The 13,467-nt window shown below is 44.1% G+C and overlaps 1 protein-coding gene across 4 annotated transcripts in view; it reads left to right on the forward strand.

Moving 5' to 3' along the window:
* Positions 1 to 13,467, forward strand: part of LOC113024706 (glutamate receptor 2-like) — a 122,872-nt gene that overhangs the window by 38,247 nt on the left and 71,158 nt on the right. For all 4 annotated transcript variants that reach the window (XM_026171988.1, XM_026171986.1, XM_026171985.1 and 1 more), the window contains exons 11-15: positions 365 to 428; positions 4,230 to 4,372; positions 7,253 to 7,468; positions 8,042 to 8,196; positions 9,451 to 9,649. In XM_026171988.1, the coding sequence (XP_026027773.1) occupies positions 365 to 428; positions 4,230 to 4,372; positions 7,253 to 7,468; positions 8,042 to 8,196; positions 9,451 to 9,649 (777 nt within the window). The remainder of the gene's footprint in view (positions 1 to 364; positions 429 to 4,229; positions 4,373 to 7,252; positions 7,469 to 8,041; positions 8,197 to 9,450; positions 9,650 to 13,467) is intronic.

The following is a 13,467-nucleotide window of genomic DNA, read 5'->3' on the forward strand; positions in this document are numbered from 1 at the left end:
AACAAAGTGAGATCTAATTTAAGAGATGGTCCACTGTGTTACAAACAGTGCCATGGGTTTAGATCCAGGGTTTTGAGTTTTGGAGATGTTTAGGGGATTCTAGTTAGCATTTTTAATAATCTTGCATTTTATTTCAGTATTCTGTATTATTTAGTGTTCTTTTCATCTACTAATTGGAAGACTGTTGGTTGATTCCTGGCTGCTGCATGCCAAACATCCTTGGGCAAGATACTACTCTGAGCACTCATTCACTCATTTACACAAGCACCTATTTTATGCCTTTAAGTGCTTTCTATCTATACTCACACACATTCATACTCCAGTCTACTGTATTGTTAACATTTCAATGTGTTTGTGTATATAGGAAGCACCGTATGTGATGCTAAAGAAGAATGCTGAATTGTTTCAAGACAATGACCGTTATGAAGGTACGTTACATCAGGTACTATATGTCTATATGATACTCATAAAAAATGTTTGAAAAGTTATTTACAGTACAGTAAAACGTTTTATTTGTTATTTAAACCAAAAAATCTAGACCAAAATTGTCATATCAGTATTCTGTATTGAGACTGACTGAAACTGGACGTTCAGTACAGAATCCCAAAAGGTTGATTCTGTCCATGTGGACATAGTGTTTTCAGTGGGAGAAAGTGTCACTTGGATGAGTGATGAAGCATTTATCTAAATGACAACACTACGTCCACATGGACAGAATCAACCTTTGGGATTTCCTTGCCTGGATGAGGGCGCATGCATTAAGACGTAAAGTAAAGTAGAGCCAAGTCCTACATCCAAGATGGCGCCGGAGTGCATGGCTTGCCGTCCATGGCTGTCGGATCCACTTTTGCTCTGCGTGTTTTTATTGTTTTTGTCACTTTTATTGAACAACGCTGACTCTCTATTGACCTACGATCGTGAAGCTCTGTTAAATATTCGACTTGCCACAGAGAATTTGGGAGGGACTAACGCTGATGGACAGGACTTTTTTCCACCTCCGCTACTATCTGGAGTACCGCATCACCTGGATTACACCCCTACCACATCTCATAAGAGGAAGCGCTTTAAACGTCGGGGAAAACGCAGCGGGCTACTCGTGAAACTGAAATCATATTTGGCTCTTTCATCTGGCAGTAACAGAACAGTTTCCCAATGCACTCTGGCTGAATTCAGACCTTTGCACTGGCGTTTCATCCCCCGTTGCTTCCTGGAACCTATTGCCACCTAGCTGGTACCTGTTGTCGGCTTGGCTGAAGAGATCCAGCATCCCCGCCTTCTCTTACCTCATCTTCGCTGCGGTGGAGTAAATCCGCAGAATCCAGTGAAACAGGTTCCCTGGATGGCTGTCACCGCAATGATGGACCCTACCCGGATTGCTCTGGGTAACGCTAAGTTGTTAGAAAATAAAACGTTCATTTTGAAGGATTTCTTCACCTCTCATAATCTGGATTTCCTCTGTGTGACAGAAACCTGGCTAAGTGACGGTGAGTTAAGCGCTTTCTCGGAACTATTACCGCCAGACTGTTCCTATTTTAACTCACCGAGGACTACGGCCGAGGTTGAGGAGTGGCAACAGTTTACAAAAACAATTTGATTTCTCACCTAGAACATCATGTTGGAATTAGAGGCACTGCCTTGGAGTGGTTCAAGTCATACCTGTCTGACAGAAGTTTCTCTGTCTCACTTGGTAAATTTTATTCATCTTCCGCCCCCCTCCCATGTGGTGTACCCCAAGGATCCATCCTTGGGCCCCTTCTTTTTAGCATGTATTTACTTCCCCTTGGCCATATTATTAAAAAACATAAAATTCCATATCATTTTTATGCAGACGACTGTCAAATTTATTTACCCCTGAAACACAATGACCCTAACCCCCTCAGGCCTATTTTAGAATGTCTTAAAGATATCAGAGCATGGCTGGCTCTGAATTTTTTTAATTTTAATGAAAAGAAGACAGAGGTCATTATATTTGGGCCGAGTGGCCCTGGTGTGCCTCCATCTGACTTGGGTCCTCTCACTTCCTGTGTGAAACCAATTGTTTCCAACCTTGGAGTAACAATTGACACAGCTCTTAAAATGGACAAACAAATAAATACAGTGGTGAGAAATAGCTTTTTTCAGTTGAGGCAGCTTTCTAAAGTCAAACCTTTTATTTCTTTTTATGACTTCGAGAGAGTTTTACATGCATTTGTGCCCACTCGCCTTGATTATTGTAATGCCATCAAGTGCGGGATCTACCAAGGAGATGCTCTGTCCCCACTGCTGTTCTGCATAGGCCTGAACCCCCTCAGTGAGATCATTAACAAGACTGGCTACGGATACCGACTACGGAACGGAGCAGTTGTCAGCCACCTCCTGTACATGGATGACATCAAGCTGTATGCCAAGAGTGAACGAGACATCGATTCACTGATCCACACTACCAGGCTATACAGCAATGACATTGGAATGTCGTTCGGACTGGAGAAGTGTAGTCGGATGGTAACAAAGAGAGGGAAGGTAGTCAGAACTGAGGGGATTGAACTACCAGAAGGCAACATTGCAGACATAGAGGACAGTTACAAGTACCTGGGGATCCCGCAGGCAAATGGGAACCATGAAGAGGCCGCTAGAAAGGCTGCAACCACCAAGTACCTGCAGAGGGTCAGGCAAGTCCTGAGGAGTCAGCTGAATGGTAAGAACAAGATCCGGGCCATCAACACGTACGCCCTGCCCGTGATCAGGTACCCTGCTGGGGTAATAGGCTGGCCAAAGGAGGAGATAGAAGCCACTGACATAAAGACAAGAAAGCTCCTTACCATGCATGGAGGGTTTCACCCCAAGTCCAGCACCCTGAGGCTGTATGCTAAGCGGAAGGAAGGGGGCCAGGGACTGGTGAGTGTCAGCACCACAGTCCAGGATGAGACAACGAACATCCAAGAATACATTGGGAAGATGGCCCCAACTGACCGAGTGCTCAGTGAATACCTCAGGCAGCAGAAACCCAAGAAAGAGGAGGGAGACGAGGAACCATCATGGAAGGACAGGCCCCTGCACGGTATGTACCACCGGCAGATAGAGGAGGTGGCTGATATCCAGAAATCCTACCAGTGGCTGGACAAAGCTGGACTGAAAGACAGCACAGAGGCACTAATCATGGCAGCACAAGAACAAGCTCTGAGTACAAGATCCATAGAGGCTGGGGTCTATCACACCAGGCAAGACCCCAGGTGCAGGCTGTGTAAAGATGCCCCAGAGACAATCCAGCACATAACAGCAGGGTGCAAGATGCTAGCAGGCAAGGCATACATGGAACGCCATAACCAAGTGGCCGGCATAGTGTACAGGAACATCTGTGCCGAGTATAACCTGGAAGTCCCGAGGTCAAAATGGGAGATGCCCCCAAGGGTGGTGGAGAATGACCGAGCTAAGATCCTGTGGGACTTCCAGATACAGACGGACAAAATGGTGGTGGCTAACCAACCGGACATAGTGGTGGTAGACAAACAGAAGAAGACGGCCGTAGTGATCGATGTAGCGGTTCCGAATGACAGCAATATCAGGAAGAAGGAACACGAGAAGCTGGAGAAATACCAAGGGCTCAGAGAAGAGCTCGAGAGGATGTGGAGGGTGAAGGTAATGGTGGTCCCCGTGGTAATCGGAGCACTAGGTGCGGTGACTCCCAAGCTAGGCGAGTGGCTCCAGCAGATCCCGGGAATAACATCGGAGATCTCTGTCCAGAAGAGCGCAGTCCTGGGAACAGCTAAGATACTGCGTAGGACCCTCAAGCTCCCAGGCCTCTGGTAGAGGACCCGAGCTTGAAGGATAAACCGCCCGCAGGGGCGTGCTGGGTGTTTTCTTTTTTTTGTTTATATATATTAAAATGCTATATAAATAAAGTTGGATTGGATTTATAGATTACATACAAATGCTACTGCCACCATTTAAAGTAGCACCATGTGAGTGGCAACCAGTGTGTATAGCATTCTGCATATAAAACCTTTCATTATTCATTCCTCTACTTGAAGTATTAATGAAAATAATTTGTTGTTTGAAGTATGTGCCATGAAGATAGCTCAATGATACCACAATAGCATATGTTTTTCCTTACTTTTAAAACTTTTTCAAGACACATAAGGTGCCGTTAATTTAGAGTAAATTTGATATTAAGATATGTGATATTCAATTACACACTACTCTTGTATCTCATATAAGCGACTTTGTTGTTTGGCTGTTTGTACTGATGCAAGGTTACTGTGTCGACCTGGCTGCGGAGATTGCAAAGCACTGTGGGATACGCTACCAGCTGAGGATTGTGGGAGATGGCAAATATGGAGCAAGAGATGCTGAAACCAAAATCTGGAATGGTATGGTTGGAGAGCTGGTATATGGGGTAAGACTTTACACAGGCACAATAAACAGCAGAATGTTTTATTTAACTTGAGCATGAGACAAATTAAATATTGGTGGTAGTGCAAAACAAAAATGGTGTGTGAAAACCATGTTCAAAGCAAAGTTTATAAATATTACTTAAGACATGGAATAGAAATTGTTAAGTACTAGATTTTATCTCTGCTGAGCTTTATCTCTTAGAATTGCATGAGCACATTTAACCAAATGCCTGGAAATTTGTGGACATCAACCAACTGCAGCTGCACGTCCTGCAGTGTGAATGACACTTTAAACTTGAAATTTTCTTTACTTTTAATTAGATTAAATTGGTATTAATAGTAATTAATAACATTCATTAAAGATCTGAGTAACTGACCAAACACTCCAATCATTTAAGTTAGAGGAGGCAGTCTGAAAAATCTGGAAAATTAAGCTTTATGTAGCACCAGTTCAGAAAATTCCCTCATATAAGATTAGCTGATTGTTGGGGTTTCATCTCTAACACTGTGTAATAACTTTAGTAATTTAGTGAGTTACAACGTATTTTTCAACAAATTCATTACATGAGATTCTTGGATGAGACTCAAATAACCATTTAATACCATCCAATCCCCCATTTTATAGATAAAATGGAGAGGATGGGGTGGATTCCAGCTTCATCGCCCAGATTTATTGTTTTGTTCCTGTTCACACTATATTCTTATCTTTTGTAACAAGAACCCAGACCAACAGACAGTTCCCTACTCTCCCCTCCATTCAAAATAGGCTATTGGGTCATGAAGTTGTCCTGAATTCTTTGATGTTGGGTTGAGAACAAACAACCAATACTCAGAGCAGGTCTAGTCAATCCACAATTATTTATTTAGCTTGCATGCAAGGGAGATGTACACAATACCACCTTCCGTGTAGTTCTCAAAGAGGAAGCACTTTGATACACAGTTTTATATGTCAGGGTTCACGCCCCTTCGTGCATAAGCAGATAACATAACATGCATCAGTTACAATTAGTGACAACTAGATACGATTCCTTTTTTGGTGATCTTCTACAAGTACTTAGAAATCTATCTTAACTGCCTTTCACCCCCACCTGTTTCCTGTTGTTCTCGTTATGAGTCTTATAATAGTAAATGACACATCCTGAGTCCATCCTGTTCTGACTGTCGCTGTGCAAGCACGTATGCAATTACAATCAAAGCACTTCTGGTAATACCCTATGATCTAGCACATTTTATTAGCGGCTGGGTTAATATGGCCTTTGCTGAAATACTGCTTCATGATATATTTTCAACAATTCCCCCTTTTGACCTTCGAAAGAAGGTCACCATACTTCTGATGCTGCTACTCCCCTAGGCACCCCTATTGCATCCATATATGTTAAAAACCCCACAAATAAGTCAAACAAGTAAGTGTACGTCCAGAACAGCACCTTGCATCTACACTGGGCTGTGAGCTGCCTTGCCCTGTTTCCTGAGACCCTTACCCCCTTTTTACCCAGCATAATAGTACAAACCCGCTCTTGCCCACGGGCCAATTTATGTCATGTTTACCCCTGGAGGCATTCCCTTGGGCTGGATACACCACCGTACACCAGTCCGCTGGGATCTCTCCTACGTCATACTTCTGACTTCCCTTGCTGCTCACTGTAAAATCAAAACAGGTATAGTTAGCGTTTCTTCGGGTAAAAGGTCCCGGAGTAGTTTTATTATCAATTGGTGGAATTGCACTTCTGGTTATTATAAGCACACAACCAAATCCCCGCGTGTCATTTGAATAGACAGGGCCAGGTTCGGTGAACAGGTGTGGGCGGGTGGCTACGCACGCCACACAGTCTGACACCTTTTGTTCCTTTATATTTTGAATTAGCCAATCTAACCCCAGGTTGATATTTCTATACCCAGTATCTGTCAGTTCTCTTAGTTGTCGCGCTTTCCCTCTCTGGACAGTCTGTCCCCCTTTAACGGCTGGACCAAATGTGGGATGACCACTGTGTTCGGGCAATTAACATAACATAAAAATCACACAAACTATTAGTAAAGCTAATACTCTCAGACCTCCCATTACTTTTCAGCTTCCACCTTTGTGCTCAAACTAGAAACTCTGTCTAAAGGGCTTTTGACCTTCTTTACATTTAAACAACTAATCTTCTGGGACGGGCAATTCTCTGTGCTCTTCTCCTCTTCTTACTTTAACCTCATGGGTGGACCACCATGAGGTCTTTTTCCACAGACCGGGGGATTATTCTGCCCCCTTTTTGAGGTCTGGGTGTTTCTCTGACTCAGCCAAGTCAGGGCTTCTGGCCTTCTTAGTCTGGTCCTTCTGGATTTCCGCCAACCCCTTCGTGGTTATTGCTGTGGTTCTGGAATCCTCTCGAGGTGACCAGTAGGAGCCCAAACGGCATGACCCTTGATCTCAATCACTGACTGGGCCATCTGCTATGCCTGGAATGATGTGTGCTTCTCGCTGGTTCTCTAGGAAAAAATCTGGAGCTCTAGGAACTTATGGTCCATTATAATCTTAAATTTTACCTGTACTTGAATTGTTAATCACACAAATCACCATTAAGTCATAGGAAAAAAAATCATAGAAACTATTGTTTCAGGCATGTGGCCCCTGGTGCATGCCTCTAAAGTCTTCTTTGTGCATGTTCCAGTATTCTACAGGTACTTTCTCCTTCAGTCCAGAGATATGGATGTAAAGTTAGGTGAACGTCCTTACAGTGTGTAGAATTAAACACTATATGATTGTATAGTTAAATGTGGCTTGTAGGCTAGAATCACTTATGTGATCACAACGACTGCCAAAGCGCTGTAGTAGCAGCAGCTCTTCCAAGTCCATGAAGCAATCACATTGTCCCTGTCACTGTGTCTCTACTTTCCAACAGAAAGCAGATATAGCTATTGCTCCCCTGACAATCACTCTTGTCCGTGAAGAGGTGATAGATTTCTCCAAACCCTTCATGTCTTTGGGAATCTCCATCATGATTAAAAAGCCGCAAAAATCCAAACCAGGTGTTTTCTCCTTTCTGGACCCACTGGCCTATGAAATCTGGATGTGCATTGTCTTTGCCTACATAGGAGTTAGTGTTGTTCTCTTTCTGGTAAGTAAGCCTGCTATTATGAATTTGCATGCTTTGTTGAAATCCTCTTTTAGGTGCTATCCTGTTTTCATAAGTATCAGTGCCTAATATGGTTATGTTAAAAGAAGGCATAAATACTATGTTTGAAATAAGTGACATAATACCTACTGACACTTATTGAGACTAATGTATTATGTCTCAAAAAGTGTAGTTCAAGTTTGAAGCCCAACCTTCCTTGCCTCAACTTTAGGGTTAATTTAATAGAAAACTAGAAACTTGCTTCGATTCAGAAAGATTTTATATTTATGATCAATTGATTACATGTAATCTGATTTAACAACGAGGAGGTACACTACAGAGGAGCAGTTTAGTTAAAAATGTGTCATTTCTTAAAGAGCAATTGTGTCTTTTTATGGCAGTATAGTTAGACAGAAGCTCCTCTTCACAGCCTAGGCACCTACTTTGTGGCTGGGCTCTTTGAAACAGTGGAAAAAATGAAATGCCTTGTTTTTTGCAAACTTTTAGAAAACCCTGTTATAACAATCTATGTAATTTGTGTATTTCTGTTGACATTCTAATGCTTTGCTGCTGTAGGTATCCAGGTTCAGCCCTTATGAATGGACGCTTGAGGAGCCAGAAGATGGAGCCTTGCCATTAACCACTGAATCCACCAATGAGTTTGGGATCTTTAATTCTCTTTGGTTTTCTTTGGGTGCTTTCATGCGGCAGGGTTGTGACATCTCACCAAGGTTGGTATGCCCTTGACATTTCATAGTCATATACGGTATTAGCTCCCGATGTTGTAATCAGTATATTATATTAATATACATTCACTGCCTCGTTAATCAGGAACTGAATATTAATACTAATTAAGGGCTGTAAAACAGGCACAGTTCTTATCATAGACTGAATGAGATAAAAGTGCATTAGAAACTCTGTTCATGCTACAATTGTTCTGTTCTACTTCAACCCTAATATTTTTACACTGACTTGGTATAGCATCATGTTTGTAATGTTAACTATGGCCATGAAGAGATGTATGTGGTCATTGTTAAACTGTCCAGTTTGGGTGAGGCTGTTGCCACTATGGCATTGCTGCTGTAGCTAGCTGTGTTGGGCAAGTCACTGTAGTCTGTCAGCTGAAAATATTTTCTTTATCCACAATGACCAGTCAAAAGTTTGGACACACCTTCTCATTTAATGTTGTTTCTCTGCTCCATATATTTTGCTCCATCAAATATATGGAGCAAAATATATGGAATTATGTAGCAGTATTTTGGATTCCTGAAAGTAGCCACACTTTGCTTTGTTCACAGTGCTGAAAACTTTTGGCCTTTTCTCAATGAGCTTCATGATGTAGCCACCTGAAATGGTTTCACCTCACAGGTGTGCTTGTCAGGGTTCAGTGGTGGAATTCCTTGCCTTCTTAATGGAGTTGGGACCATCAGTTGTGTTGAGCAGATGTCAGGTTGGTACACAGCTGACAGCTCTATTTGACAGCTATTCAAATTCATATTATGGCAAGAACCAATCAGCTAAGTAGAAATGACAGCTAAGAGAATTATCAGTCCATCATTACTTTTAGAACTTTTAGAACCAAGAAGGAGACCTAAAACCCAAAGGAAATGGTTTCGGATGGAATGGACCGCCGAGTAAAGGTAAACAGGCCAACAAGTGCTCAGCATCTCTGGAAACTCCTTCAAGATGCTTGGAAAACCATTTCAAGTGACGACCTCATGAAACTCATCAAGAGAATGCCAACAGTGTGTAAAGCAGTAATCAAAGCAAAGGCTGTTACGAAGAATCTTAAATATGAAACATGGTTTGAGTTATTTCACACTTTTTATTACACAATTCCATGTGTGTTCATTTACAGTTTTGATGCCTTCAGTAAGAATCTACAATGTGTCAAATCATAACAACAAGTGCCTCAAGATGTAATTGAATGAATTTGCCATGAGTCCTAGAACAGTTTAATTTGATTCATGTGTTTATGTGGGCAGGTCTCTTTCAGGACGTATAGTTGGTGGGGTGTGGTGGTTTTTCACTCTGATCATTATCTCATCATACACTGCTAACCTGGCTGCCTTCCTCACGGTGGAGAGGATGGTGTCTCCCATTGAGAGTGCTGAAGATTTGGCTAAGCAGACGGAGATAGCATATGGAACACTGGACTCTGGATCCACCAAGGAGTTTTTCAGGGTAAGGACTTTTAGTATCAGCTGGACAATAGGAAGAGCCTGCTTCAGCACTTCCACGCACCTAGAGTGTTTATGAAATTTATTGTTTCAAATGGGAATCCTTAGATGACAAAATATGATGATTGTAGTCTCGCAACTTAATCCAAAATTTCCGATAGATCTTTCCTTGGAGTTCAACTGAATCATGTCCTGAAACCTGTCCTCTTTATAAGCTGAAAGATATATTTGTCCCCAAAACAAAATTTTGTCATTTAAAAGAAAACTTGAATTCAAGTCAGCATGGTTTCAGGCCCTTTGTATGTTAATTTTTTGTATGTCACATTCATTTAACTTAGTTTCACATAGTGGTTCAACGGCACACAACTGAGCTAGATGTGGGATGAAGTGAGCAGCTTTAGAGAATCTATCAACGACGGTGAGAATGACACTCTTTCCAGAGGAGCTGGGGAGACCAGTAACAAAATCAAGGGAGATGTGAGACCAAGGCCGGTGAGGTGTTGTGAGCGAGTGGAGCTGACCTAGGGGGTGCTTAGTGGATGGCTTGTTGTGAGCGCAAACGGCACAGGCTGACACATATTCCTTTATGTCCTTTATTAGAAATTTCCATCAGAAATGTCGTCTAAGGAGTTGTATTGTTCTACTCACGCCAGGGTGGCACGAAAATCGTGCAGTGTGAATCCAATGAATGACCGCCCCATGGGCGGTAGCGGGGACGAAGCGCCGCCCAGGTGGCCCGGTACCTGGGTTGGGGTCCCCTGCGAGGGCCTGGCAGATAGTCTCCTCAATGTCCCAGATGAGAGCGCCTAAAACGCAGGCAGGGGGCAGGACAGTGGCGGGAGAGGATGCTTCAGTGTCCAAGGAACACTGACAGAAGAGCGCGTCAGGCTTGACATTCTGTGACCCTGGGCGATAGGAGAGAGTGAAGTCAAAGTGAGTGAAGAATGGAGACCAGTGGGCTTGCCATGAGTTTAATCTTTTGGCCGTTCTGAGGTAAGTTAAATTTTTATGGTCTGTCCATATGAGGAAAGGCTGTTCCGCCCCCTCCAGCCAGTGGCGCCATTCTTCTAAGGCAAGTTTTATAGCCAGGAGCTCCCTGTCGCCAATGTCATAGTTTCTCTCCGTGGGGGTGAGTCGGCATGAGGAGTAGGCGCATGGCTGGAGCTTACCTTGTGGCCCGGACCGCTGGGAGAGAACTGCCCCAACTTCGGTGTCGGACGCATCAACATCCACGATAAACTGCTTTTTTTTTGTGTGTGTGTGTGTCCTGTCTGGCACTGTAGCAATCAGAATTATTGTCTGAAGGCCAAGAAAAATGCCCAACAGATTTACTTTCCCAAGTGGGCCTTTTGCTATACTGGTCATCTTGATTGTCATAGTTTATTTGATCTTTATTAGTTATTTTTATATTTTTATTAGTTATTGTAATCAGGCCAGACTGGACCCGATGACGGGAAAGAAAAACAAGAAGAACAGTTGAGAAGAAAGTTAACAGAAGGAGAGGGAAAGAAAAAGGAGAAAAGAGATAGTGAGAAAAGACTGCTTCATCACCTTTGTCTTTTTTTTTCTCTTTTTCTTTTCCTGGATCACCTGTTGAGAAAGAAAAAAGAAAACAAGCAGAAGGAAACTAGAGCAATAGAATAAACAACATCATGATGATCTATGGCAATATAACAGTAAATACTAAATGTTAAACATTATTGTGTAAGATCGACAGCGCACAGTGCGCTTTAAGGTCGTAGCCAATAAGGGTATAGTTTTTTGTGTATGAGCACCCGTCTGTACACCTGTGAGCATGAATGCGCTTGTTTTTAAAAGGTTCCTACATGTTCCTACATATCTGTTAGAGGGTGTGGGGAGCCACAGCCCCGTCCACCAGGGCATGAAGCAGGTATAGAGGAGATCAAAACTCCAGACATCCGGAGGCTCTCAGAACACAAGAGACCAAGGAAGACCAAGAGAGGGGCAGCCGCGCCACTATCCCAGAAAGAGCTGAGGAGAGTCCCAGATGAGGGGTCACTCAGCAGCCGCGGAGCATAAGCAGTGACGTGCCCAGGGAGCGCCGGCAGCCAGCTGCGCCAGAGTGACCGAGGCCGAGGGCACCCCACCCCCGAAGTGGCCCGAGCGAGCCCCAGGCTCCAGGCCCCGATAAGCAGCCACCAAGGAGTGAGCCGGTGTGACGCCCATCCCCGGACACAAAGACCCACCAACGCACCGATGTCTGTGGGCGTCTGCCACTGGCAGGGGAAGTGGTGGTGGGAGATAGGCCTCCATACCTTGGAGGGCCTGAGATGTCCCTAGAGAGGTGGCGTCTGATACCCGACCTGACATATGGACACAGACATACAGGCACATATGTCAGGCACTCACCCAACGTGGAGACAGACATAAAGAGACACTGTACACACAATCACACTCCCCAAGCGTACTCTAAGCCCCAGGTCTAGGTACCCTTGCCGCTGGAGGGGGAAACTGCACCCAGACCCAGGTGGTGTTACCCTTTTCCCTGGGGTGGAGAGATGCAGACCGCCCCGACTCCGCAGCAGCAGGGAGGCCCCACATTCCAGACGCCAGTCGAACGGCCAAATCCTCCTCCTAGCACCCCCGCTCCATCAGGCCGCAGAGAACGGGGGTGTGAGAAGATTCCAGACCTCCGTCTGCCCGCTCATATGTATTGTTGATGCATGTGTGTTCTAAGGTGCATTTAAAACCCAGGAGGACATGGAGCGGCACCCTGGCCCCATACACCCACCCGCCCACAACCCCGGCAACACACCAACCAGGGCCCCAGCCCGGAGACGGAGTACCCCCACAACCCCACGCCCGTCCCGGACCCACCCCGGGGCAGCCAGGCTACCAGGTCAGTAACCCACGTCCGTCAGCACAGACCCTCCCCTAGCCCCACTGCACGCAGCCACGAGGAAACCGTCACCTAAGAGCCAACAGAGCCAATAATAGGCCATGACCGCTACCCCAGGTTGAGCCCTCCAAGGTAGATGCTCCTGGGGAACCCCCCGACGCCCTAAGCCTGTCCCTACCCCCACACCAATCACAACAGCGAAGGTGGGACCAAACTATGAGCCCCCATCCCCGCTAGGTGATGGAGCTGATCAAAGGAGCCCAGAGCAATTGATCTGATGTGGTGGCAGAGGCTGTATCAAGACTAATGTAATCTAATAGATAATTTCTATATTGGTTAGAATTAAGGTTATTTTTATTTTTCCAGTTCATGAGGACTGTTTTCTTGGCTATGCATAGGGCAGTGAAAACCATATGGGCTATATTCTTATCTGTAGTGACATTATCTAAGCTGCCCAACAAACACACTAAAGGGGAAGTTGGAATGTTACACTTCAGACACTTTGATAAGTCTTCACATATCTCGCGCCAAAACCTCTGAACTGGTGGACAGAACCAAAGAGCGTGTATATAATTGTCCGTTGAATTGGTTTGGCAGTGTGAGCAGTTGTTGGTAGACGTAAAGCCCATCTTGAACATCCGATGACCTGTATAGTGCACTCTATGTAATATTTTGTATTGAATTAATTGAAGACTGGGATTTCTAATTAGATGAAAGGTTTTTAAGCAAATCTGAGACCAGAAGTTTAGGTCTAAGTTAACTGATAAATCCGCTTCCCATTTTGCAATAGGAAGTGATATTGATTCATCTGTTTTAGAAAGCATTCTGTATATTTTGGATAGTAATTTGGGGATTTTAAGAGTAAGAAATTGAACCACACTTGGTGGTGTTTGTAGTTCAACTTGACCCGGTTTAAATTTCTTTTTTACTATGGATTTAATTTGTTGATATTCTAAAAATCT

This window comes from Astatotilapia calliptera, chromosome 6 (assembly GCF_900246225.1).
Source record: "Astatotilapia calliptera chromosome 6, fAstCal1.2, whole genome shotgun sequence".
NCBI classification, from domain to species: domain Eukaryota; kingdom Metazoa; phylum Chordata; class Actinopteri; order Cichliformes; family Cichlidae; genus Astatotilapia; species Astatotilapia calliptera.